Source organism: Squalius cephalus (genome assembly GCF_949319135.1).
Source record: "Squalius cephalus genome assembly, chromosome: 16".
Taxonomy (NCBI): domain Eukaryota; kingdom Metazoa; phylum Chordata; class Actinopteri; order Cypriniformes; family Leuciscidae; genus Squalius; species Squalius cephalus.
The window spans coordinates 10,013,018-10,040,502 of NC_137137.1; the positions used below are offsets into that span (position 1 = coordinate 10,013,018).

At 37.9% G+C, this 27,485-nt stretch overlaps 3 protein-coding genes across 6 annotated transcripts; 1 reads left to right on the forward strand and 2 right to left on the reverse strand.

Annotated features, from left to right (window-relative positions):
* Nucleotides 1-388: 388 nt before the first annotated feature.
* On the reverse strand, nucleotides 389-8,377 carry acot11b (acyl-CoA thioesterase 11b). The gene is made up of 16 exons (XM_079898034.1): nucleotides 8,223-8,377; nucleotides 6,414-6,613; nucleotides 5,688-5,757; nucleotides 5,552-5,612; nucleotides 4,812-4,913; nucleotides 4,561-4,696; nucleotides 4,122-4,278; nucleotides 3,849-3,968; nucleotides 2,996-3,134; nucleotides 2,720-2,775; nucleotides 2,058-2,124; nucleotides 1,886-1,969; nucleotides 1,622-1,755; nucleotides 1,188-1,319; nucleotides 970-1,096; nucleotides 389-709 (listed from the first exon to the last, which is right to left on the reverse strand). The coding sequence occupies exons 2-16, from the start codon at nucleotides 6,601-6,603 to the stop codon at nucleotides 551-553; spliced, it is 1,734 nt and encodes a 577-aa protein (XP_079754160.1). The 5' UTR covers nucleotides 6,604-6,613; nucleotides 8,223-8,377; the 3' UTR covers nucleotides 389-550.
* Nucleotides 8,378-10,537: 2,160 nt separating this feature from the next.
* ssbp3b (single stranded DNA binding protein 3b) lies at nucleotides 10,538-22,351 on the forward strand. Of its 4 annotated transcripts, none has more exons than XM_079895962.1 (17): nucleotides 10,538-10,723; nucleotides 11,368-11,440; nucleotides 11,564-11,625; nucleotides 12,069-12,153; nucleotides 15,145-15,234; nucleotides 17,623-17,694; nucleotides 17,893-17,952; nucleotides 18,035-18,095; nucleotides 18,184-18,307; nucleotides 18,679-18,727; nucleotides 18,851-18,886; nucleotides 18,994-19,045; nucleotides 19,186-19,250; nucleotides 19,420-19,492; nucleotides 19,583-19,611; nucleotides 20,321-20,419; nucleotides 20,768-22,351. In XM_079895962.1, the coding sequence occupies exons 1-17, from the start codon at nucleotides 10,668-10,670 to the stop codon at nucleotides 20,798-20,800; spliced, it is 1,119 nt and encodes a 372-aa protein (XP_079752088.1). In that variant the 5' UTR covers nucleotides 10,538-10,667; the 3' UTR covers nucleotides 20,801-22,351. The 4 variants fall into 4 exon arrangements, with proteins under 4 accessions (XP_079752088.1, XP_079752089.1, XP_079752090.1 ...); XM_079895963.1 differs by having other exon boundaries at nucleotides 20,771-20,918; XM_079895964.1 differs by lacking the exon at nucleotides 17,623-17,694 and having other exon boundaries at nucleotides 10,541-10,723.
* Nucleotides 22,352-24,370: 2,019 nt separating this feature from the next.
* Nucleotides 24,371-26,645, reverse strand: dio1 (iodothyronine deiodinase 1). Its single transcript, XM_079897820.1, has 4 exons — nucleotides 25,945-26,645; nucleotides 25,720-25,863; nucleotides 25,359-25,558; nucleotides 24,371-24,977 (listed from the first exon to the last, which is right to left on the reverse strand). Exons 1-4 carry the CDS (start codon nucleotides 26,297-26,299, stop codon nucleotides 24,912-24,914), a joined length of 765 nt encoding a protein of 254 aa, XP_079753946.1. The 5' UTR covers nucleotides 26,300-26,645; the 3' UTR covers nucleotides 24,371-24,911.
* Between the last annotated feature and the right edge of the window lie 840 nt (nucleotides 26,646-27,485).

The window sequence follows — 27,485 nt, forward strand, 5'->3', positions numbered from 1 at the left end:
AACAAATCAGGAATGTGAAATTCAATGTATTGTTCTGGCCTAGCATAAAAAGGTATAGAATCTAACATTTGTAAATGACTAGACCGAAAATCTATGCAAACTTGATATTGACTTGAACTTGTCACAGGAAGTACCACATATCGACCTTGTCACCTTAGTCTTCTGCTAAAGGCATCTATAGAGATTTTTACATGATTGCACATGACCCTGAATTCTAGCTTATAGTCAAGAAGGTGAATATATATATATTAAAAAATATCTATTTTTTAAATAATAATAATAATATTCATCGTGTCTACATTACAAAATAATGTGTAATATATTTACGATCTGGTGTTTTAACAATGCAAATACCTTTTTCTGAATTCATACGGAAAAAGAGTATTTTATGTACCAAACAGTTCATGATCTTTTATACTGAACTCAGATGTGAATGTCTATGTCATCCCAAATTCTACAGTGAAGTCTTGACGCAAACCATTATTTTTCAGAAACAAAATCAATTACTGAATAGCACAGAATGTCGACTTCAACTTCTCCCTGAGTTTTGTCACAGGGTGGAGGTGGGCAGAGAAGCCAGGCTGTCTTTATTCCCCTCCAGGAAAGCGCTACATGAGGCAAAGGTGCAGTAGAAGCTGGAGGAAAGCCCAGCGATGTCAGTGGAGATATAGGGCAGCACGCCAGGAGTGGCCTGGTTGTAGTAAGAAATCTGAGAGAAATGCATACATAAGCATGTAAGCCAGACACACTTAACCTTTAGTACTTTAACACTTATGTGGCAGAATCAGGAACCACTCTAAGCAGTTTCTAAACATGAGTTATAATAAATGGTGTTATTGGCTAATATACATGCATATTATTTCAGTTAAAGAGATTGTTATGTTTAAAGCTGTGTTAATTCTTGAACTTTGACTCATTCAGTCATTCAGTCATTCAGTATGAGTGTCCATTAGGTTTCCTGTGTATTACCTTTGTGAAAGAGCTTTCCTCTTCCCAGATACTGAACCCAGCACAGAGCACCTCTCCTCTGTTGTAGTCTTCAGTAGGAGGGTACGCAGGCAGGGTAACAGAACGCAAGGCAATCAAGTAAGGGTCTCTGAAAAGGACAAAGATATAATAATAACTAATGTTATATTGTCCTTTGGAAAGACAAAACAAAATTCATTCTTTAGGAGTTAGAGGTTTACCCAGAATCACAAGGGCGCCTCCTAGAGGCCAGGAGGATGAATTCCTGGACTTTGCCTCCTTTAGTCACAGAGGGGGTGACAACACGGTAGATGGTGTCGTCTTCATGTGGGTCGGTTATCACTTCACACTCTCTGTATTAGAGCATATTTATTATGTTCAGTTATAATATTAGTTCTACGTTAAGTAATTTGAAACTGGCTGATAATTTAGCTTTATCTACAAGATGACCTGAAAGAAAATTCAGTTGTTGCAATATAGTATATATATATTTCAACATTTTCTGTACCAGCCACCCTGGTCATATTGTTTATTTGTGAAGATGAATAATATAGTGAGATGTAGTAATTGCAAATAATTCAAATGTTATATTAGTGAGCCATTCTCATAGGATTCCTCACAGTCATTTTGATGCAGCAAAATACATTTGACATACTGGTAGTGGTGGTCCCATGCCTTCCTTCGCCTTAGATCAGACAGTAACAGAAACACCTGCTCGGCCGCCATGGCCACATGGGTCTCCACCTTAAAGCACAAAATCTGGTTCTCCTCCAGCGTGTATAAGCTCACCTGGGCACAACGTTTCAGCTCATAAATTTCTCTCAAGCTTCTACAGTATTTTTGACTGCTCAAGTCACACATTTAATCTCAAAAGGACAAAATGAAAACTTTAAAAATAGGGTTTACAAAGATTATCCACCTTGTTTTTCTCTGAGGTCAAGACCCAGTTGGTCCGGGCAGCTAACATTTTCAGTGCCGAAACATTATTGTAACTGAGGTACATCTGGGAAGATATGGAATAGTCACGTGATTCTGTAAAGTATTTTGAGTATATCCATGACATTTATAGCTCTTAGAACAGGTTAATATACCTGGTTACTTTGGTCCCAGGGAACTGAGAGAGGAACCTCACTTTGCTTGCAGGATATTATGTACTTCCTGTAAGAGGAGAGCATACTCATGTGATTAGTGTCCCATGCTGGTCTGCCATGCAGGAATTTTTATAACTGTAAAATAAACTTTGAATATGACATACAGCCAGAGCTTATAAATAGCATCACTATCAGAAAAAAAGGTACAAAAGCTGTCGCTGGGACAGTACCCTTCAAAAGGGTACTAATATGTACCATTTAGGTACTAATATGTACACTTTTGGTACCAATATGTACCTTTGAGGGACTAATATGCACTCTTTAGGTACAAAAGTGTACCTTTTGAAAAGGTACCGCCACAGTGACAGCTTTTGTACCTTTTTTTCTGAGAGTGTATGATCATAAAAATATGACATAACGGCCTGGTTTCACAGACAAGGCTTAGATTAAGCCAGGCTTAAGTAGCTTTTATAAATGTGCGTTCGAAAAACAAAATTGAATCTTGAATAAAACAATGGCAATGACATATTTTAAGATATGACAGAGCGAGTTTCTTTCAGTTAAGACAGCTCAAACATGCATTTTAGTCTGGGACTAGGTTTAAGCCTTGTCTGTGAAACCAGCCAAACCTGTTATAAAAGAGACAATCTACAGGATCCTACCTGTCGAGGCGGATTTTCTTTCTGGCTATGGCTTCCTGAAAGCGCCTCTTACCATCCTAAAAAGACAGGATGAGGAGATTATGATTTCTAATCTAAAAAATAAATCAAATCTAAATAAGATACGGTTTTAAAAACTGCATGTTTTCATGTCAAGGAAGCACTTCAGTTCCAGCACTGATTCTGTTTCACCCTCTTGAACCCATCCAACAAACTCCTCTGTCAACAAGTTTAACTTATCCACCATGTGAGGGATTATAAGTATGTTAGAGCGCTCACCACAGGCTCAGGCCGTATCCTTGGCAAAGTGCGTGGCTTCCTGTCATTGTCCAAGACCTCAAAGTTCATGAAGGCAGTGTTGATGTGTCGCAGGGGTTCTCCACCCTGATAGGCCTCTGCACACACTCCCACCTCCATACTGGAATAGCAAACACAACATAGCAGTTGTGCAAGGATAAATCAGGCTTCTTGATTCATGTATGTAAGTGATACTGAGCTACTAAATGTAATATAATAATAATAGCTGTTTTCTATTTTAATATATTTTAAAATGTAATTTATTCCTGTAATGTCAAAGCTGAGTTTTCAGCATCATCACGAGAGCACCACGATGCATGCGTGTTGTGTTGACGCAGGAGCAGATGTTGTTGCGTGAGCACATGTTGGAGATCAATATTTTGTAGACCCATAGAGTGGCAAATTCTGTTTGTTTTTTCCGCAAAAAAAACACTTGTGTCGCTTTATAAAATTGAGGTTAAACCACTGGAGTCACATGGATCACTTTAATGTGGTGTTTACTACCTTTCTGCGGCTTCAAAGTGGTAGTTGTGTAGGCTATCAATGAAGGGACAGAAAGCTCTCAGATTTCATTACTAAGACCTTCATTTGTGTTCAGATTGGATTGGGATGACATGACGGTGAGTAATTAATGACAGAATTTTTATTTTTGGGTGAACTAACTTCCAAAACAATCCTATTAACACCAAACTTTTGAATGTTTGGGGTATTCGCCCCAGTGGTCAGCACAATTTTTATTTTAATATAGTGGTACCTTTTCTTGAAAGCATTGTTTACGATTGCCTTCAACACCAGTCTGTCTCCAATTATATCTATTATTTTAATATAGTGGTACCTTTTCTTGAAAGCATTGTTTACGATTGCCTTCAACACCAGTCTGTCTCCAATGTGGGAGGGGCCACGAAAGTGGAACATGTCTATGCTCCGCAGAATTGGGTGAGCATTACACAAACGGCTAGAGGAAAAAGCATACAGAGTATAATGTATAAGTATAATGCACCAAAACACCAATGATTTATTACAGGTTGTAATTATTTTTCTCTAATAGAATATCCTGAATGAGTTTTTTGTCATCAGATTCAACTGTAGTAGAACAGTGACTGTACACCTGGCAGAGATGGTGGCTACATTCTCCATCCAGGCCATGATTTGTCCACCGAAGGTGCTGACCTGGTGATTGGCATGAGGCGGCAGCACCAGCTCGACGCTTTCTACCCGAGTTCTCTCTGCAGGCACCGCATCCTGGTAATCTAGATGCTCACTCACTGACAAACAAATAGAGCACCACTTATCAGAGCTAGTGCATCTTCCACTCTATTTATTCTACACACTTCAAACCACGTGACCCTTTGTAAGAGAACGGTGAAGGTTTACTGCACATATATAAGTTTAAATGAATGTTGGCGGAATACTCATGAAGAGACACCAAACAAACCAAATGACACCTTTAATCATGAACACAACTTGTGATTCATGACTCATTTCCCATGGCCTCTCTTCAAAGTCTTGGAGGCAAACAAACACACCTGGAGAGAGTCTCTGCTCACCTGTCTGAGAGGAGCAGCTGCTGAGGAGGTCGATAATAGTCTCTGCGTGGATTAGTCTCATCCTCCTGCGCTCGGCTGCGAGGCTGTACTCCATCTGCTCTGCCTGCGTGTGTGGAATCACCTGCTTGAGCTGTACCTGTGCAAACCCAAACACTGCACTGATCAATCACAACTCTAACAAGACATGGAGCAAATCCAAGATCTGATTCAAAGGTGTGCCTAAAAATATTTGTTTCAGTGACGTTTCTTACCTTTCCCGCTTCTGTACGACGGGCCACAAAGGTGGCGAAAGCGTGGCAGACCTTCCACTGTCTGTCACTAAAGAGATCTTCACAGCTCACCGAAATCCCAACCTGTGACAAAGACCGACATCATCAGTCACACGTTTGGTTTTATTCATTTAGCAGAAGCTTTTGTCCAAAGTGAATTACAAATCAGAAACATTGCAAGTAATTTATCATAAGAGTCAGCAATATTCAAAGTACACACTGACAAGTTTCCAACATAAAGAGAGCAGAAGTGAAATGCAGTGTTTTGGTTGTTCATTAGTCAATGACCATAATTCTACATGTTAATAATATCAATAGATGTTTGATTATTAAAAATCATTTGTGCGCTCTAATGTGCGCTAAATAGTCACCTTTATTTATATAGTGCTTTATCCAACACAAATAGTTTCAAAGCAGCTTTACAGTGATAAACAGGAAAATAATGATTCAATGATGCAAACTGAATTCAATTCTGCTGCAAAGCCGCTCTAAAAAGACAATAGTGTCATTGTTCAGCTGAAATCAGTTCAGAGTTGATTCAGTTTGGTTCAATAACTCTGTAAAGTTAATCCATTGTGAAATTAGTTCAATTTAGCAATAAAGCAGCTCTGCACAAAACAGTGATGTCAGTTCAGTTCTCATCCAATAGTGTCAGTGCAGTGAAATCCATAATATTACTGAATATTAAGTGAATATTAAATGGCAGTATAGATCCCACAAACCTCCATGCTGGATGTGAAGGCTCTGTTGACTTTGGCTGTAATGTTTACAACCTGTCCAATCCTGAGGAAGCAACAAAACATATAATCAAGCAAAAACTTGTTTCAATTTGAAGTAAGTTCCTGTATATGTTTTTACCCTATGGTTGTTTCAAAGTGAATGTCATCCACTGAAGCTGTTATACAGGAGCAGCCAGCATGTCTTTCAGCTGGAAACAAGAGAGCAAATATTTAATGATTATTAAATGTTTACACCCAAAGCAGGTTCTTCTGAAAACGCAAGTAGGTAATTCTGAAGGAAGAAATAAGGTTCTGCGCTTCCGAATGAAGAGAAAACAAACAGGCCAACGCAGCTCATTTTGAGCAACATGAAGGGAAGCATGTAAAGCTGTTACCAACCACCATCTGTGCTTTTCACAGTGCTACAAAGGTTTAGCCACAGAAATGCTTTTGCCTTTTATCAGCTAAATATGATTCAAAATCATTCCAACTGCTATTAAACTTTCTCACCAGCCCGATACTCTGTTTATTCACGGTAAGAGGATGCAAATCACAGTCTAAACTGTAAAGACTCCTCCATCTGTGATGTCTAATGACACTTAGTACAAGCATATGGTGTGGGGGTGTTTACATGAATATCGGAGGTGACGGCAATGATTCAGAGTGAAATTGAATCACCTTAAAACATTTACTTGAAATAGTTTTACTGGATCATTGGCAGGGATCAGTTGTGAGCTGAATTTAAAATAAAATAAAATAAAATAATCATGGTTTCATTTAAACAGTGACAGCAACTCTGTTTTGTCTCTAACATGCCTTTAGGGTGCGTCTAGATTTCTAGGCTATAAGAATACCCCAAACGGACCTGACAGGCAGGCGGTGGAGTCCATCCACTTGAGCAGCTGCCCAGAACTGAGTTCTCCACAGTGGTTTGCATGGCAGGGAAGGACTATCTGGCTCATCTTTACTTCAGTTGGGTTCCTATACATCTCCCCATTCTCCAGAATGAACATGGGCTCTGCTAGCAGCATAGGGTCCCTGGTCTCACTTTCCATGACTAGGGCTCTGTTGGACAGAGCAATATATTTACATATTAAGATCCATATTTGGCGGTAATCAAAATCATGGAACATCACTGCCTTGAAGCATGTCAGGAAGGTGGAAGGTCAAAAGTTCAGGAAATGTAGCTTTAAGGTCATCCTCTTATACAAAGTTTTCTTGTATAAACATTTGCTTGAATATCAGGACAGGTAACTGTTGTCATTTTCACAGCATTCATGGTGAGGTCAAGGCACATTAAGTCATCACACAAGCTCATGCTTCTTTTAAACCTTTTATATTATCATATGTGATTCCAAATGCACAGTCACTAATTGTGGCCTGTCCATTTTACTTGTTATTTTCATGAGTCACATCAATTTTGAGTCAGTTCAAAAGGGATTAGTCATACCAATTTAGTTAAAAAAATATATATAAAAAAAAAGACTACTTGAAAGTGCTAGACTTGCAACAGATTTATAATCAGAGAAAATTCCTTACGGAATTACTGCAGACCCTACAAGAACAGATTATTCTGCATTAATAAAAAATAGTATTGTATTGTAAACGTATTGTAAATTAAATCAAACAAAATTAAAAGAGATTTTTTTTATAAACATCAAGAAAAATTATTCTATCACCCAAACAGTGTGTATTAGCTACACAATGAATTTCAGTTTATTTTCTAGGTGCAATAACCTGCACCAGTTAGCCAAACACTATCTTACAGAATTATATAGGCTATATATATATAATTTATTTGTATATTTCGATTTATAATAAACGATGAGTTATTACAATATGCATGTTTTGTGTTTCATGAAACGTCAATAAAATAAAAATAAAAAAACACATTATTTAAAAAGATTGGAAAAACAGTGAAAGACGCATTAAAACTAATAAAAATAGCTCGCGCCATGTGAAAGTATAACAGCAAAACAATATGAAGAAGAAGATTTGGAGCTAGATCAGAAACAGGACAAAGCCGTTTTTGTCTGTAAAAACTACGTGCCATAGCGATTAATACGCTTAACTCGTTTCTGTTTGTTATTAACTCAAGCCTGTGCATACAGTCAAATATTAAGAGACATCTAATTACAAAACATGTTACAGCTGATAGTTTTTTAGGTGGACTTTACAGTTAAAAGCATAAAAACTTAACCAATCACATCAGTGTGCCGTTATTCAGCATCAAAACACAACTCTTGTTCGGTTCTCATGTTGCCAACGGAACACTTGTCATGTGTCAGAAAAAGTGACTCATGACCTCTAACAAACACTGGACTGGCATTAACCTGCTGTCAAATGACATAATTTTGCTCATTCATAAATGGTTCTCATTGTTATGAGTTAAGGTTATGGGAGACTACATAAAGTTAATAAATAATTAATTATTATAGACTATATACAAACTGCATATTAATTAATTATTTTTCTAATTCAAGACAACAACAAAAAACAATATATACACGCTTATTTATCTGTTAAGTTTATCAACAAGTTTATCTGTTGATTTTTATTAAAAACATATGATTAGCCTACGTTTTTCTAAAGTTTGCACAGCAGGTTATTCTGTGTCATTTCAAGTGTTTACTGCGTCTGAACTAAAATAGCCTTGGGAAATGAGCAAACTTACGTGAATAGTTAAACCACTCTCATTTGCACGAAGAAAGAAACGATGTCTGTGTGGTGTCTGAATCTTTGCAAGATATATGAAAATAAATAAAAATACATTCTTATTCCCAGTCAAACAAAGTGTCCACACTGCGCTCTACTCTGTTCCCATAGCCCAATGAAGTTACAGTGACGCCCAGAAACTTTTTAAGGTAGACTGAATCCATTACTCAAGATCAGCTCTCTGACCTTATGGAATTAGGGTGAAACAACAGGCTAACAATAGCACATTTTAAAATATATATTACGAAACAAATATAATCTGCTAAAAGGGTTTTAATAACTTAGTTTGGCCAATTTAAGAATTTGTTAACAGACCCCAAATAAATATAAACATGTCTTTTTGTAATTAGCCTACTTACAAAGAATTTCTTAATCTAAATGTATTGCAAAGAGTGCAATTATGATTACTCTCATCTAGTGCAGTGGTTTTCAAACTGTGGGTCGCGACCCACTTGTGGGTCACGCAGTGAGAAAAGGTGGGTCGCGCAAAGGCACTTACCTGCAGCTAAATTTACGTTACGATGAGTGAAACAAAACCAGTCCGATTAATGACCAAACGACTTTTAAGTGAGTTTTAGCGCCCGCCAAAGTGAATTTTTGTCCCGCCAAAGTCTTATTTGATCGGTGAGTAGCCTAATAGATGAACTGCTGCGCATATGTGACAGAGTCGCAGTGCATGTTTAACTGAAAGAACGAGCAGAGAGAGAGAGAGGTCGCGCGCGCTCTCTCTCTCTCTTCGGAGCCAGGCGAAAAAGTAAATAAGACTTCACCGTCTCCAAACTAGGCGCTGTCTTGCTCTCTCTCCCTCGCACATATTAATCAAAATAAATCGACACGGTGGTAAAAGGTCGGAAGACCAAAGTTTCATGTGGAGCATTCGGAGATTGTTTTCTTCTTAATTACCGTTGGGTGTGAATTGTGCTAAATAAGTTGTTGCCTTATCTTCTCTGAAAAGCGTCCCAGACATTCAGCTGACATAAAACAACACTTTAATTAAAGAAAAAAATGATCCAGTGATGAAATGTTTTCTGTGTTGACACAAATCTTGGATGTCCATGTCCTAACTGCTGGGATAATCACACAACGCGCACACGTCCAATTCGCGAACTAATGACTCCTTTGAACGATTCATTTTAATGAATGGTTAAAACAACTGATCTTTCCAACAGTGAACTCAGGAGACGTCTGAATCGGTGTATAACTAATCAGTAACACTTTACAATAAGGTTCTATTTATTACATAAATTACATAAAAGTACAGTTTAAGCTTAAGCTTAAGCTTTAAAATAAAATAAAACCCCTTGTTTTTTTGTTTTTTTTGAAAAGCATATGACCACATTTTTCCACACACAGTGCTATCAATAATCGATAAGAGAATCGTTAAAGATTCGGATCGATAAGCAGAATCGTCAGTGGCATTATTATTATTGATAAAATCTTATCATTTCCCATCCCTATGTGAAGACGGTAAAATTATAATCAAAAATTAAAGAACATACATGTTTTTTTTGTTTTTTGTTTTAATTTAAGAGTTAAAAGTTTAAAATATTTTGCTAACATGAAGGCTTGTCACTGTCAGTCTTTTTACATCAGTGCAAAACTAGGGTATGCAGATTAAGACCATCAGCATGCATTGATTAATCCCATAGCATGTAGCAAAAAAAAAAAAAAAAAAAGGTGCAACCAAATCATGCTGGTGCGACCAACTGAGAAAGTTGGTAGCACCAGTGCAAGTGGGTCTTGAGATTGATTATACTTGTCTAGGTGGGTCCTAGAATGAAAAAGTTTGGGAACCCCTGATCTAGTGTATAGGCTAATAGGCTATAAATAGGCTAACTTAAGTTTAAAAATAAAAATATGTATAATAGTGAATTTTACATTACATTTTAATGCTATTTTCTTTGAATTGTACATTATATTATCTGGCTTTTTTTTTTTTCTTCTATTTTTCTATTTCAATTATTTCCAAGCTGTAATAGTAGCCTAAGTGAGTCTTTAATAGTAGCCTTAATTCAGCTTGATTCCATATTGTGCTTTCTCACAGTTTTACTATCATAGCATGCAACCCATTTAGTCAACAGAGTAAACAAATACGGGGCTAATTAATGTGGAGCGCCTAATGCAACCCATCTTTAAAGAATCACAGGAAATTGGAGGAAGGAACTATTTGGTCACCGAACATACGTCACTGCGGGGGCATCACGCAAGAGAAATGGCGCCCTGCCATTGGCCACTTGCCCTTGTCAATCAAACAGCACAATTCCCCCCCGCCCCAGTGGTCAAGGTTGGTTGAGAAGGCGTCAGTGTGTTTAGTTTGTGCAGTCGAACCTGGAGCAGTGACAGATGAATTGTCGAAAATAGGGGAAAAGCAAACGCGGGTGACTCTCCCGTGCACAAAAAAATCATGTTTCCTAAAGGCAAAAGCTCCGTCGTGCCATCGGATGGTCAAGCTCGGGAAAAGTAAGGTCTTTTGAACATCGCCCGTCGTGCGTGTGTTATTGTGTTGGATGTAGCCTATTGTTTAGGGCAGTATAGACACGACTGCATATGGAGCGTATGCTGCTGCTATAGGCTTGTCGTGAGAGCGTTGAATCGAAAGTGCCCGGCCGTGCGCCATTCTGGGGTCCCCCTGTGGCTCAGAGCTTTCGCCCCTGGTCATTGTGATGTGATCCAGAATAAAAACCGTCCTTTTTTAATCACCTATTTGAAATAGTTTCTGCATGCGGGACGGGCGCTTCAGTGTTCCTCGTTTCATTTTGCCACAGACGCCAGTCTTGGAGGGGAGTGGGTCTCGTCTTTTGTTTAGTTTTTATGCATTTTGCATGCTTTTGAGGTGCTGCCTTGCTCAATGGCGGTTTATAAATAATAATAAAAAACTTAAATGAATTAGTAATGTGTATATAGTGAATATTTATATATTTTTTGGTTAATATAATTATTCTTTTAAGGGATATATTCATTTTTTACTATAAACACTGTTTTAGCGGAAACCAGAGTAGTGACACAATATTGATTTCTTGGTTTTGTCCTCATCAACCATATTATTTTTTATTTGTCAATTGTTGCTTTAATAACTTAATGTTATTTTCTCTGTTTTATTGCAGGTTAGCTTTGTATGTTTATGAGTATTTGTTACACATTGGTGCTCAGAAGTCTGCGCAGACTTTCCTGTCAGAAGTAAGACCCAGAACCACAGCACATTTGAGATGTTTTTACCTTGCAAACATTAAAATTTGTAATGTCCTGTACACTCTTAGACTGAACCTTTAAAAGATGTAATTATTTTCGGATCCATTCTAGATCCGATGGGAAAAGAACATCACGTTGGGAGACCCTCCTGGGTTCCTGCATTCCTGGTGGTGGTGAGTATTTTGAGTGTAATATGTATGTGTAAAAAGAAATATATGACCAAAAAATAAAAATGACGTTATTTACTCGCCTTCATGTCGTTCCAAACCATGACATTCTTAATTTTACGGGACACAATGAGAGAAATTCTGAAGATGACTGAAGCTTCAAAAAGTATCTTAAAAGTGAACCATGCAATTTTTGATTTGTTTGAAATGTATTTATTTCACTAAAATCTTTTGGTCTTTTTCTCACTCAAAGCTAATGCATTGTATGGATTATTGTTATTACACATCTTTTAATTTGACCTGTGGAAGGGAAAGTCATACAGGTTTGGAATGACATGAGGCTAAGCACCGTAAATAATGTCCGAAATTAAATTTTACCATGATTTGCTCCTTTAATCTGATTACTGTGCATATGCAGACTTATATGACCCCTTTTTTCCTCACCTCAGTGTCTTTTGGGACCTCTACTGTGCAGCTCCTGAGAGGAGAGACACATGTGAACATTCAAGCGAGGCCAAGGCTTTCCATGACTATGTGAGTATATGGAAATGCATGAAAATTAAGTTGAGGACAAAATGACATTTCTTGTGCCTGTGACTTTGGAAGAGTCTCTGTGTTGTATAATAAGAAAATGTGTACAGTGTCACGTGTGAAGGATGTAGTAATCATCCCTACAATAGAAATGATGTCAGCAGGGTTTTCCATGGAATCACCACTGTTTCTAGACAAAGACGGTATGTACCTTGGACGATCCTCTTTGTTATGTACGTGATGTTTGGCTGATTGGACAATAAAGGCCTGTGTGACCAGGAAGCCAGGAAAGGCCTTATTTATTAATAGATATTTTAAATTGCACTTTTTAAAATGGATTTGTAGAAACATGCCCTTTACAAATGGTATGAAGTTAATAACAAATCTAATAAAAGCATTTTAGGCAAGTTGCACTGAGACCGATCAGTCCTAGTTTTGGATAACATAAATGAGACTGTAATAAGTGCCGGGAAAAACTCTTTAGCATAGTTTAGTTACAATTAAAAATGTACAACTCGTATTGTGGCATCTCTAATTGTCATTTCTCTGTATTTCCAACAGCTAATGTGGGAATGATGTGACTCTTAGGTAGGGCTGTCAAACGATTAATCGCGATTAATCGCATCCAAAATAAAAGTTTGTGTTTGTTTACATAATATATGTGTGTGTATGGAGTATAATTATTTTCTATATATAAATACACACACATGCATATATTTAAGAAAAATGTGTTATTTATATATAAAATATTTATATATAATATAAATTATATATAATATAAATATATATACACAGTATATACATGCAAATATTTCTTAAATATATACATGCATGTGTGTGTATTTATATATAGAAAATAATTATATACCGTACACACACATATATTATGTAAAAACAAACTTTTATTTTGGATGCGATTAATCGCGATTAATCGTTTGACAGCCCTACTCTTAGGCAAAAACCTCCAGCTTTAACCTCTTATTATTTATATACATTTTTTACACCAATGGCCTTTACAATGGCATGAAATCACTAGCAATAACTAAATATTTTTTAGCCAAGTTGCGCCGAGACCGATCACTCCTAGTTTTGGAAAACATAATTGAGACCGTAATCTTTGGTCTTTAGTTACAGTTAATACATAAAACTTGAATTGTGGCATCTCCAATTGTCGTTTCTCTGTGTTCCCAGCATCTTGTGTGGGCATGATGCGACTTTTAGGTGAAAACCTCCAGCTTTAGCCCTCTACCAATAATATATGACTGCTGTTGTCTAGCCGCAAGCTTTAGTGAAGGGGCCACGGGTCGGAGGTCATATGCAGAGAGTGTAAAAATCAAACCCTTTGCTCTTCTGTCTAGACACCGTAATCTGAAAGGATGCTGCCGTACGGGGACATATGAAACATGATCAGTCATTCGGAAATTAGCTGCATGTTCAGCATAGTTGGATCTGCAGGAGTGTTATAGGGCATTATGTTTTGAAGTCATCGTGTGATCGGCGCTGTCTCCTCTCCTGCCTTTTGTGCCCAGCTGTGGTCGGGACCGTGGCGTCAGGTCTGTGCTCTCTTATTCTCCAGAGGGTGGGGGAGGAGGCTGCGCCCTCTTTAAACAGTGGCCATGTTGTCTTCATGCTGTGTCAAGGGAAACACTCCCCCTCGGGCTGTGGTGGGGATGGAGAGTGATTGATGGCTGTCATGGAGCCTGTCGGTAGGCAGATTGAAAGGGAGGGAAGAGACAGATGGAACGAGAAGCATGGAAGCGAACTTGGAGCGTAAGGGAGGGATGAGCTGTAGAAAGCAGGACTGTGTTGGATTTGTTTAATTATTTTAGGGCATTTTAGAGATATAATGTTGTTAGGTTGTGATGGAGGGCTGTCATCAGGGTGGGACAACCAAGAATGTTTCAGTTTCCCTGGGTTAACTCATCCTCGAATGATTTTTTTGGATATGAGAAATTTAGCTAATCCTAAAGCAGCATTAAATTCCCACCCATTTCACTTCTGTAACATGATTTTCCTGACATTCAGCTAGGGGGAAAAGGCAAAAATTGATTGAATTCCCATTGGGAATTGATTGGATCGTGAAAAGTGGGCATTCTATTCCAGAGTTTCCTTTCATTTTGTTGGACTGCTTACCTTCCGAAACAGGAAACGGCAGCCTTGGTGACATCAACCGAAATAGAAAAGTCATTTTGGGGGAGGAGCAAGTGATTGTGAAGTCAAACATTAGTTTTCTTTGGAATACTGCAGTGTTATTTTAGTAATATTTATATGTTAGTATAGTATGTATTTAGCATTGTTTATTTTTAGATTTTCATTTTTTCATTTTGATTTGAGAAATTTTGTTGTGTGCTTTTGTCTTTTTTTTTGTATTTTTTTTAAAGATTTCTATTTACTTAACTATAACAACACCGATGCACTAATGAACTGTGAATTATGTGTCCAGAAATATGTATTAGGAGTGTGATTTTGATTTTCATGTGGATTTAAAAAATAAAAAGTCTTCTTGGCCCCTTGAGCTGTGGACTTTGATAGTCTGAATGGAAAGCGTAGCTGCTCCATTGTTAGGGATCAGTCTCGGTCTGGCTCTTCCCATTGGCCTGTTCTGATCTTTGTTGCTCCATTAGGGTCAGCTGCTCTTTTTTTCTTTCTATCTCCTTCCTGTGATATTTCACAGCGCACTCTGAAAAGCCTTGCTCGGTTAACTCGGGCTGAAGTGTGACAGGCAGCAGACCACACTGTGCTTCTTCCACTGCCATTATATGCATGCTCAAATCCCTGTTGTGCTCTGAAACCTAGTTCTTTCCTCTTGGTTTTGTGGATTTTACACCAGTCAGTTGTGGCTGTGCCTTTGGCTTTATTGCTTGCTGGTTGAGTACAGAGTGCTAGAATGTGTTAAGCTTAAGATTTATTCTGGTTTTCCTAGGTAAATAATCAGTGCCTAAGATGTACAAGTGTTTTCCCCATCTAACTTGTCCTTTTTCTTTGTGTCCACAGAGTGCCGCAGCAGCCCCCAGTCCTGTTCTTGGGAACATGCCACCAGGAGATGGCATGCCAGGTGGACCCATGCCCCCTGGATTCTTCCAGGTTAGATCATCACCCTCTGTGTAAACCTCATCTCCTTTGAGATTTTTTTTTAAGATGTACCTGATTCTAACCTTACATAGACATACCAGGTTTGGACACAGTGATACATATATATATACACAAACACTCCTGGGCAAAAAAATGCCCAAAATGGCTAAACACAAGGCTTTAAATTGTCTTAACCCCAAATTATTGGTCAGGGAATTAGCAAAATTGAAGCAAATGCACTACTTTAAGAGCCATTGCTGTCTCAGAAAAGCATCAAAGACAGAATTAAGTTTTTGGCAGAATTTGGGAAGTTGCGTGTGGAGTGATGAATCACAATGAAACACGAGTTGCTGCGATGGTGATGCTCCAGAGCGGTGTGTTTGGAAATCTGGTGAGAAATATAATAAATGCATCATGAACCGTGAAGCATGGAGGAAGAGGTGTCATTGTGTGGGGAGTCCTTTTAGCTGTTTGTATTGGTGAGCTATTTCCCTGTGAAAAGTCATTTAATGCTTTGGAATACAGGAGAATATTGCAGAATGACTTGCTTCCCACAAATGAAAAGTTATCTTAAGAGGAATGGTCAGATGTTATTTTTCAACAAGACAATGTTCCTGCACAAATTTCAACAACAAAAAAAACCAAGCGGCTTGAGAAGTCCATCAGGCTCATGTTTTGGCCTTGGTCAGAATCCAGATTTGAACCCTATAGTAAATATTTGGCCTTACGTTAAACTCAAACGAACTGGGAGACATTTTTGAACTCCTCATGAACTGTTTGAAGCCATTAACATTGAGTGGAACAACACTGACTCGTCTTCCTGTAAAAAGCTGTTTGCAAGTTTACCCACACGGCTTAATCATTTAAAGAAAACAAAGGGAAAGGCTTTTCTGTGCTAAGTTACTTTATCTACAGTATTTGTGTAATTCTTGCTAATATCCTGACCAGTGATTGATTTGATTAAAAGACCACTAAATATGGAATATTTTGGCTCAGCCCATTTTTTTTGTGTGTATAATATATTATATATTATAAAATATACAATATATTATAATTTATTATAATAATAATAATAATTAATAGTTATATAGGATACTGAGGGAAAAGCAGCCAACAAGAAGGTGGGAACACCTTCAATATATCCAAAGTTTTGACTAGTAGTGAATACGAGTGTTTTAAATTGAGTAGCTTTGCTTAAAAAAGAAAATGATGGCACAGCTCTGACTAGTCACTGAGTCCAGTGTTTGCTTTTCCTGTTGTATTCTTCATAAATGTTAACTTGTGCGCTTACTAGGGGTTGCACAGACTATTTGACTTCTAGTCGCTGATTGCTCATGGCCTGTAGGATAATATAATAAATCTTTGAAGTCCATTTTTATGGTCCGTTTCCAACAGTTAAAATGACAAATAAATGTATACTCCGAGATCGCCCCACAAGATATGTTTGATTATACCATTTGGATGCTCAAAATTGATCGGGTGAATGTACATTTTAAACAGTTTATTGTACACGTAAGCTAAACTAATGTGCTGCTGCATTGTAACGCACACATATACAGACAGTAGCTCACACATCACGTGTAGATCGTGCGTACACACAAACATCCAGTAGTGCAGAAATGTATTGTCAACACGCACACACACTGTTCTGTGATTTATCAGTAAAATAGCTTAGAACATGAAAAGTTCTAGCATATATTACTTGGTAAAAAAGAAACATAGCTTCACTATTAGTAGAGAGATGCTGCCAGGTAGAATTCATTCACATGCAATTGTGCTCTCACTAATGCATTCATTCATATAAATGTAATCTTTACTGTGCTACTTTATATCTGATATGGATCGAGCAGAAATCTGTGAGAAATATAACGACCCAAAGACAAAAGAACTAATAAAAATAAGCTGTTATGTTGAAGCAATAGCCTTGTGGGGAGCGCTGTGTCATATGCCATAGCTGTGCATAAGGCAACCCGCATTCAAGTCTCAGATCGGGGTTCAGGCTTATTTATTCATTAATGAGGTCATCAGCGACTAGTCGAATCGACTTTAGTTACATAAATGTCGACTTTAAAAAAAATCTGAAGTTGTTCAACCCCTAGCTCTTAATGATCCCAATGTTCACCCATTGATTCATTTGTTTGAACTTAACCGTAATGCTTTGCTTTTTCAGAGTTTAGCTGTTCAGCCACCAGTCACATAGGATTCTCAGTGTGTTCTCTGGTGTTGTTCTCTTTCCAGCCCTTTAAATAGCCTAATGAATCTTTTTTTCTTTTTCTTTTTCTTCTGTCTCTCTCATTATTTCTGTTTTTCCAATGCTCTTTTTTTTTATCACTTGCTACATTTCCCTTGCTTGGTCTCTCGCTCCTGCTCTCCTCTCGTGTGGTCTCTTCACTTTCTTAGGGCCCTCCCGGCTCCCAGGCCTCCCCTCACGCTCCTCCTCCCCCTAACAGCATGATGGGACCCCACGGCCAGGTAGCAGCTCCTGTCTATTCACGGACTATTTCAATTGACCGGTTCTGCCCTCTGTGTTGTTTCTCTCACGCTGTCTTGCTGCTCTGCTGAGCTGTGGTTACCCCATGTTCTCGCAGACATCCTTTTTGTCATAACTTCATTGGATTCAGACAATATGTCAGTGTTACAGTTTTCTTACAAGTTGATTTTGTGTTGCAGCCTTTCATGTCACCTCGCTTTGGAGGGGGTCCAAGACCCCCCATCAGAATGGGCAACCAGGTAAGTTGTTAGTTAATTGTAGATTAAATTAAAATGTCAAATGAAATAAAAAAAAAATGAATTTGTATCTAAACTTTTCTAGCCCCCTGGTGGTGTTCCAACTGCCCAGCCAATGCTCCCAAACATGGATCCCAGACTACAGGGTGAGCCTTCATCGCTTATGACATCTGAGTTGTTTTAAGGCATCTAGACGGCATAAACTGATTTGACTTCTCCTTTCCCCATTTAAAGGGCCGATGCAGAGGATGAATGTTCCTAGAGGAATGGGTCCCATGGGCCCCAGCCCCCAGAGTTTTGGAGGAGGAATGAGACCACCACACAACTCAATGGGCCCTGGCATGCCAGGAGTGAACATGTAAGAGCTTTTGTTGCAACTTATGCTACCATTCAAAAATGTGGGCTCAGTAAGATTAAAAACAATTATAGTTGTATTCAGCAAGGACACCTTAAAGGTGACAGTAAAGACATTTATAATGTTAGAAAAGGTTTCCACAAAAAATAATCAGCCCAACTGTTTTCAAAATTGCTAATAAAAAGAAATGTTTCTTGAGCTTTAAATCATCAATTAGAATGATTTCTGACACTGAAGACTGGAGTAATGGCTGCTTAAAATCAGCTTTGCCATCCCAGGAATATATTACTTTTTAAAACGTATTCTATTCTGTTATTTTACATTAACATTAGAATAATTTTAACATACTTTAACATAATTTTATTTGATTCCAGGGGCCCTGGAAATGGCAGACCACCATGGCCAAATCCAAATGCCAACAACGTGAGCCAACTTTGTTTCTGTATTATAGTCTTACTAATTTTAAGAATTTTATTACAATTATTATATGCATGACTATAATAGAATGCTGCATGCTTAAACATATGTCTGTTTGTTTTGCTTTAGATGCCATATTCATCACCATCTCCTGGTGCATATGGGGTAAGAGAAGAGGTCCTCATCTACTGTACATTTGATCATAATTACCGTAGTAATACATAAAGACTTTGAAGTATGAATCTGAAGATGTAATCCATTTGTTTCTCCAGGGTCCACAAGGAGGGCCTCCAGGAACACCTGGCATTGTTCCTAGTCCAGCAGGTCTGTTTATAGCTGAACTCTGATTTCCATAGATGTCAGATTTATCACACGGGTTTGCTTGAATATCTAAAGCAGAATATCAATCATAACTGATCATGCAGAGATCTCCATGCCATTAATGAAAGATTTCTCACCCTCAGACTCCAACAACTCCAGTGAAAACCTGTACACCATGATAAACTCAGGAGGTGGAGGGCGCAACAGTGTAAGAGACAGACCTGCTGACTCATTTCTCAGAGGCACACTGTTCAGTAATTGCTTGGTGTAGTACATTAATGAAGCAGAAGTGCCTTTGGCTGTGTTCATGTTACCCTTTTTCATCATTACTGTCTGATGTCGTTTTTTTTTTTGTAATTCCCACTGGTTTTGTCCAGTTTCCCATAGGCCCAGGCTCTGAGGGACCTCTAGGGGCCATGGCAGGAATGGACCCGATGCATATGAATGGAGGTAAATACACATGGTTATATTTAAATTTAACTAAAAAAATTTTTTTATATCCATTAGGAAACAAATTCATGTTTGTTTCTGTCTTTGTAGGTTCAGGAGACCTGGATGGACTTCCAAAGGTGATTATAATCTTTCTAATTTTATTTTATTTTTTGCTTCCCATCATTATATTTGGGTCACGATGAGATATATTTAAAATCTTGCTGTAAAAGAGTATTTCATAGAGTGCTGTGGGAATGGGTCCTAAAACTTGGAAACAAGTTAGCATTTTTGCACTTCCAGTTCCTTCGCCCTAAAGTCAGTGGGTTTTTAAAAAATAGACTTGTTGTTGAATGCCTGAAATAAGTTTTGTGGTTAACCCAAGCTTAAGATACCTTCGTTTTATTTTAAGGCATACAATAAGGTAATACCCTGCTAGTGATTTCTATTTTATTTTTAAGATAAATGGCATTACATAGGTTGTCTGGGATGTTTTACACCGATTTTACAGCTCATTGTGTTTATACTCATGCTCTTGCAAACTATTTTAACTCGAGTTTTTGAAGGCCTAGTGGTGGTGACGTTGAACATTGCTACTGTGGTGTAGTTCGTTTGTAGCCTAACTTTAGGTTTGTGCAGATTATCTTGAACGAAACATGTAAGAATCTTAAAGTTTGGTTGGTCATAGAGCTTATTTTTTACAAGAATCAAAAGCCAATGGAAAAGTCTTTTTGTCGAGGGAACCAGGGTGATGCTGTCTTCCAGATTGGCCTACAAAAACATGTTATCCCTGCAACACTGTATTCACTGCTTATTTAACTTGCCAATTACTATACATCTCATCATCAGAATTCTCCTAACAATATGAGTGGCATGAGCAATCCACCCGGGACCCCTAGAGATGAAGATGTAGGAGGCAGCTACCTTCACTCCTTCCAAAATGATAATGTAAGATACCTTGACGTTTATATACTATATTATGGTTTTGAAAGTACTAGCAATACTTTTCCTCTTTTTATGTCCTCAAATGAAAGTGGTATGCTGGCACAATGCAATAAAATCCTCTAAATCGGGAAAACAAGTTATGCTAGCAGGATTTTACACCAATGAGAGATCACTGGGCGGGGCTAGCCAGTACGGCACAAAGGACAAATTGTCGTACAAAAACTCGCTTTATCATTTTGCAACTAGTTAGGGCACAGTGAGTGTGAAGTGAATACACGGACTGGTTGTTTTTCTGTAATGTTTTGCTTCAGTTTTTGACCCTTTTTTTTTTTCTTTTTTTTGTATTTACAGCAGTACTCTCCTTCCATGACCATGAGCGTCTGATGCCAGTCTGTTTGCTCCGTTCTGGAAACTCACAGTTGGCCATCGATGACATAGACAGAGTACATGTACAGGAAATGGAATTGGGTGGGACTGCCCTGCATCCTCACAAGTGGTCTCATGCAATATCAAAATGAATTTTGTTGTTACTTTTTTTTTTTTTTTTTAAATGGCTAGCAAATCTTTTCTCCTCTCTAAGATCAGAACATCTAAATGTGACTCAATGCTCCTGGATTTTTTTTGTTTCGTTTTCTCGTTCCCCTTTGAGGCCATCTCTCATTAAGAAGCAAAGTATGGTTTACTGCTGACATAATCGCTGGATGTGTATACGTTTTGTGCCGAAGAGGAATAATCTCAGTTCACTCTCTCGAAATCCGACATCCAACTTCAGCATGGTTTACACGTACGAAACTTCCTCCGACTTTTTGACACTGAACTCTCATACGTGGCCTTGAATTCTGTGAATATTTTATTGCCTTTCGATGACCTGTTTTTTATTTTTCTCCAGTGAAACGCATCAAGTGGTGAGAAAAATCTGTCTTTTCTGAACGAGGAAAGACTCGGAGTTGTATTTTACTCGTACACTGTCATTTTTGTCTTCAAGCATTATAAGCAGCTGCTTTTAAGGAATAACTGCATTGATGGGTGCCAGTCCTGAAGATATTTGTTATGTTTTCTGCACTGATTTCATGTTCTTTTTTTTTTTCTGAAATTTAACTGCTGTCTCTATCTTTGGTAAAAGACTGAATGACAAGTTGATCCTCTCAGATGCTGACCCTGACAAACATACTACCTATGAGACCTTCTCAGAGCTTCCCAGGCTGGGTGACTGGAATTCGCGCCTGGATGCGTCTCCCTGCAAAAATGTTAAGCCGTTGTTGCGCTTGATTGTCATGAATTTGTGATGGTTAAAGATGCCCATATCATGTTTTTTTTTTTTTTTTTAATATATATATATGTAATTCCCTGCCATTTGCCTCTTGTTTTAGCTCTGAAATGGTTTCATCCCGAAAGGATGTGGCTTTTGTAAGCCAGACTCTAGTGTGTTTGGATTTGTTTTGTATTAGGTTTCATTTGAGCGACATCAGTCAGTCATAATACAGTTAGAATGGTAACTTATTCTATTTATACAGGCTTTTGGTCATTGTTTTACATTTTAGTAGTTGTATTGCACGGCTTTTGTTAGCTTGTGCATCATACTTTTAACTGTGGGCTGAATAGGCTTGTTTGTATATTGACTACTAAATTATTTGGCTCCTTTCTGTGGATTTTTGTCTTATGTTTTCAGTCATTCATACTAATGCAAGACGGAAAGCAGCGTTTATCCCCTATTTTCAGTTTCCAGCTAATCGCTTTTTAAGAGAAAAGGGAAAGCTCAATGTGAATTGATTTTAACTTTGGAAAATGATGTAAAGCTGTTGATGCTCCCCGACTTCTTTAGGGTAGCATCTCTTCAGAGGGCCAAGATCCAGCCATTTGATTTCCATGTAAATCATTCTCTTTGAATCAGTGAACCAGTTTCAATGTAAGATAAAGTTGTTCCCAAATTGTCTTAAGTCTCTGTCTGTTTTCACTCATTGTAAAGTCTGTGTAATGTTTTTAATAGGCAGGGTATGGGATAATAACTCATTTATGAAGCTCTTTACTTGCCTCTTCTGCAAAATGTGAAGTAGGATCATAGTGGACAATGCTCAAACAGGCTGGACGGGTGTCATGCACTACCTGTGAGGCTTGAAGTGCTTCATAAGAGCGCTAAAGGTTTTGGCCAACCAGCTGGCACCTGGAGATGGGTGTGAGAGTGGCGTTTGTGTAAAAGAACAGACTCAGCAAACCACTGATCATCCCTAAGAGTCTTGAGTTTTTCTATCTCAGCAACTCTCAAATGGTATTAGGAGCCGTTTCCACAGAACATGTTTCTGTGCTGCTTTTCCATTGTTTTCAATGTAAATGTACACTAGATCAGTAGTTCTCAATCTTTTTGTCTCCAAGATCTCCCCATAGACCCCAGCAATATTTGAAGCCCCCACCCGGTAGGCTAATAGGTTTCCTTAGGTACATCTGCTGTAATGAGTTTTATTTTCAAAACTATTTTTAACTTCTAGAAACCAGGAGTGTTCAAAGATTAAGTTTTAAGAGCTGAATGTTTTTCATGTATCCTACTCTGTTAAACCAATAATGAATTATCACATTTCCAGTCATACATGATATTTAAAAATGTTTGACACTAAAAAAAAATTTGTGCTTGGCATATCCTGAAAAATGTAGATTCTTTATAAACACCCATGGTGTTTTAGGTTTTTATGACTTCTCCAGGTCTAAAAATAATTTTAAGACCGCCCCCACTGCCCTGCATCTCGTGTTTTTAAATGCAAAAAATGAGTTCTGTGTGAATGGCCCCTTCTAATACTTTATTTACTCGTGGAATTGATTCCTGGACACTTGGCAGGATTGGACAGACTGATGACATTCCTGATTAATATCATATGTAAATTTAAATTAGGCAGATAAAGCAGTTCTAACAGTTATATTTTGTTGCTGTCTAATCTTTTTCATGGACAATGGCCTCTTTTGGCTGCATTGTGGTGTATCAGCCTTTTCAGACTAATGAAAGCCGATCAGTCTGGAGAGTCAGTGAGGAACCACAACACGATCCTGACTGCCAAATACAACATGTGACGTGAGCCCAAAGTTCAAATGCAGTCATAAAGTTAAGGTGACTGGGGCTAAAGAACAGTACTGATAGTTTTAGTGCTGTCAAATCGATTAATTGCAATTAAGTTTGTTTATATATCATATATGTGTTATATATACGTGCATGTATATATATGTTTCTTAAAGTTGAGATGAAACATCCCTTTTTTAGGATATTGTATTTTAAAGATAATTTTGTAAAATACAAATAAGCTTTACATATCTTTATTAGAAAAGGTTTAAACATGTTTTTCATGCTCGTTCAGTGAACCGTAAACAATTATGACACATGCACCTATAGAAAAGTCCTTAATACTTTAAATACATTAAAGAGACCTTTCTACGGACTCTGAAAAACACCAGGTAAAAGATGCCCTGATCTCCTGCGTGAACATGTCATAGTCCTGCTGCAGGAGACATGAGGACTGAAGAAGTGACCAGAGCAATAAACCACAATGTCGGTTGTACAAGGGTTATGCCAAAACATGCATTTGTGCTGTATTATGAAAGCATAATCAGTAGTAGATGGCATCAGATTCTATATTTACATGTACTGTAGATTAGCAGTGTCCAAATGTAGACTAGGATTATTGTTACTAGCAGGCATTTGAAAAAATGGCCAATAATAGATTCAGTTTGATAAGATCTACTGGATGAAAAGTTACTGAAGCTACTAAGTGTACACCTCAACTACCTTTTTTGTGAAGCTGTTCTGTGTTTAATAGGTTCAGTGACTGCAGTGTGCAACATGTTCAAACCTGCCTTTCATGTCTTGTTACTGTGCAGCTTTAAAGAGATTATTTGAAATATTTCAGGTCGACAAGCATGGTTAAAAAAAGTTCAAGTTTCTTTTCACTGAAGGACAAGCACACAACAATAATATGAAATTAAGTAGTCATTCTTTATTTAATGATATACACTGACTCTTACATGATATATATATATGACTTTAAATTTGAATAGTTGTTAAAAACACTGTGCTCCTTAATCGTGTTTAGAACAAATGACTGAATTATCAGTTTACAGTTCACAATTTTACCCTGTAAGCATCATTTACAGTCACAAGTTCAGAAAAAAAATCAAAATCAAAAAAGCACAGATGCCCTTCATAACCTCTGCTGACAGTTGGATTCATATGGTCTTTGAATACAATGCTGGTATGATAATCAAATATGATAATCTGGTATGATATCAAATGTTATTTTGGTATACAGACCGGTTATATATTCCATAAAAAATATGTTGCTGTCACTTACATTAGACATCCCCCTGTGTTTGAAACATCAAGATACAGAGACCAGCTGGTTTGATCTGTATCTGTCACAAGCAAACACAGGGACTCAGAAAACGAGTTCAGGCACTAGAATTTCAGAAAAGTGCAAATATATACAAATACAGTCATGGATAAAACTCTTTTTTCCCTTTATTCAATTTTTTCCAGAACTTTTCGAACCTCTTCAGGGTTGTACCCCCAAGGTCCGATGCCACCCTGTTAGAAAGAATGAAAATGCATGTGAAAATCCTTCCATACTGTGGACTTCCTGATGAATATATTTAGACATTGGCACTCAAAAATGCAACAAAAGCAAAAGAACAGACCCAAGCGACTATAAAACCCTTTGCCCCATGCTGTTAAGCTCATTACAAACCTTTCACCTCTATGAACTCGTGAAATCTCTCACTGCAAGAGGAAGAGTGTGTGTGTGTGTGTGTGTGTGTGTGTGTGTGTGTAAAGCCTCTGGCCAAGTTTAAAATATTCGAAAGGTTTCTCTCACAACTGCTCTCACGAGAGCCTTTATGAAGCTTTGGAGGTATTTCCTGTACTGTGTGCACTGCAGTTTGAATTTTCTCTTCATTGCAAAACACTCACCTGATAGATAACTTTCCCACTCTGAATGACATAGAGCCGCTCAGGCAGGGCTCCGTATTTGCTGGCAGTGATGTTGGTCATCTCGTCCATGACCACAGGGCAGAGAGGGTCTTCTTTGACCAGGGTCTGGGCCGCAGCCAGTCTCTCCTCCAAGTTTTTGTGCACGCTGATATCGACGTTGTTTACAAAGGCCCAACCATCTATGAAAAAAAACAGAAGCATTTTGATTATTGCATAACATTTATCTCTCGATTTTCTACATGTGAATGACTCAGCAGTCAATCGGGCAGAGGTTGCATCAACCCAATTTGTTAGTTACATCAAGACTACAGCAAATTTATTGAAATATTATTGTCAGTACCAGTTGCATGCGCCTCAGCAAGGTAAACAACGAGGAAATCTGCCACATCACTGAAGTCCTTGACAAGCTGTTTAAACTCATCAAGTTTGTAGAGAAACGGGGGTCATGTGCAACTTCCAAAACTCAGAACCAGTGGACGGTTACCTGTGAAGAAGACAAATGAACTGACTGCATCAGTAGGCTAAGGCTCTTAAGTCAATAATTTATAGAATTTATTGACTGTACCTTTAAGAAAACGATGAATGCTCGTTTTCTGTCCGTCCAGAGTAAATAAAGCTGTGTCTGGAGCAGCGAACCCCTCAAAAGCTTCCAGGCCCAGCGAGCACCAGTTCACCGAGAGCACGGTTCTAATGAACGCAAGAGAAAAGAAAGACGGACCCCAGTCTTCGTATTTGAATTTAGGATTTTGAGTCATCGTAGACTTCTCTCCCATTTTTAGATGGATTTTCTTCATCAGTCCCGGGGAAATGATTGACAGGAGTTTCAAAAGGGATAGTTGCACGATCGCAAACAATATCATGGCCACAGCTGAAACATAAACACAAACTTTTCTCAACGCGTAGCCCACTGTGGTCTCCATTGTGAAAGCGATTTATTAGTCCACGCGTCGTGGTGCCAACATGAACGACGTATAAAACTTTTGCTTTACTTGTTGGGGGCATGCAGCCTGCAGATCGGGGCGGGGCTGCACTTGTCGCCCCGCCCCACACCTACTCTGATTGGCTCAATCGTCCTTCATAGGCATCCATGATAGAAAATGTGTTCGTTCGTTGGTGTAGGAAGGATGTCATATGAAAAAACTGGAAAAGCTGTGCATTGCAATTTCACAAAGCCTTCATTATAATGCACAGAAGATGAAAAAAGAAAAAAACTTTAGTCTGTAACTCGCAATGTCCCTGAAATTATTGTTTTGGTAAATTAATAAGGTCTTTAGGCGAACGCACTAACGACCCCACAGCATTTCAAAAAAATGAATTGGTTGATTATCCACAGCAGGAGGGTCAGGTCCTCAGGTAGGTAGAGTAATGAATTATGAATTAAGCTAAATTATTTATTTATCATTTTGATTATTTCATATCACGATAGTATGAGAAAGGAAATTAAAATAATGTAGGCAATCATTATCAGTAACAAGACAGGCTACCTATAGGCCCTCAAAAGTAATGCATATGCACTGTATCTAATTTGCATATTAATGTGTTCTTCGGCCAAAATGTAATGAAAAAATAAGTGTAATAATGGGAGTAATAATTGACTACATTTTCATGAAAACATCTAATATTTCATAGGAATATGAATGTAGGCTACTGATTCTTTCTCTCCCAAAATGCCTGATAAACATCCAGGGTGTCCTCTGCAGTGGACATGTATAGCCTATAATCAATGCCGTTTTGTAACAGAAATCATATTTTGATTAGACCCTCCATAACATTTTCCTGAGATGTTGATTTATGACAAACACTTTGAAAATGAGTCAGATTTAAATGATAATTTCAAAGTATTATCACATTTCCATAAGAGTGCTAAATTTGATCACTAATAATGTCAGTCATTTCTGAAAAGCCCTGAATGTGCTCTTTACAGGACATCCAGATTTATAACTGTGACATGTTGTATGGTGTCAGAGAAATTCACTAAAATATAATGTCCACTACAGAGGACAAAAGTATTCCTGGGTTTATATAGGCCTTTATAAAAAGCTCTAATGTTAGTTTCTAAAATGTCCATAAGATGTCACTGTTGACATGTTTGATGACAACCTTTAT

Excerpts from the sequence above, each read along its gene's own strand:
- acot11b (XM_079898034.1), bottom strand. The coding sequence starts at position 6,603 with ATGGAAAGTGAGACCAGGGACCCTATGCTGCTAGCAGAGCCCATGTTC. Across the intron at positions 5,613-5,687 it reads CACTTTGAAACAACCATAGG|GATTGGACAGGTTGTAAACA; the intron begins GTAAAAACATAT and ends TTGCTTCCTCAG. Across the intron at positions 1,970-2,057 it reads CCTGGGACCAAAGTAACCAG|ATGTACCTCAGTTACAATAA; the intron begins GTATATTAACCT and ends ATATCTTCCCAG.
- ssbp3b (XM_079895962.1), top strand. The coding sequence starts at position 10,668 with ATGTTTCCTAAAGGCAAAAGCTCCGTCGTGCCATCGGATGGTCAAGCT. Across the intron at positions 11,626-12,068 it reads TTCCTGCATTCCTGGTGGTG|TGTCTTTTGGGACCTCTACT; the intron begins GTGAGTATTTTG and ends TCCTCACCTCAG. Across the intron at positions 19,046-19,185 it reads CATTGTTCCTAGTCCAGCAG|ACTCCAACAACTCCAGTGAA; the intron begins GTCTGTTTATAG and ends TCTCACCCTCAG.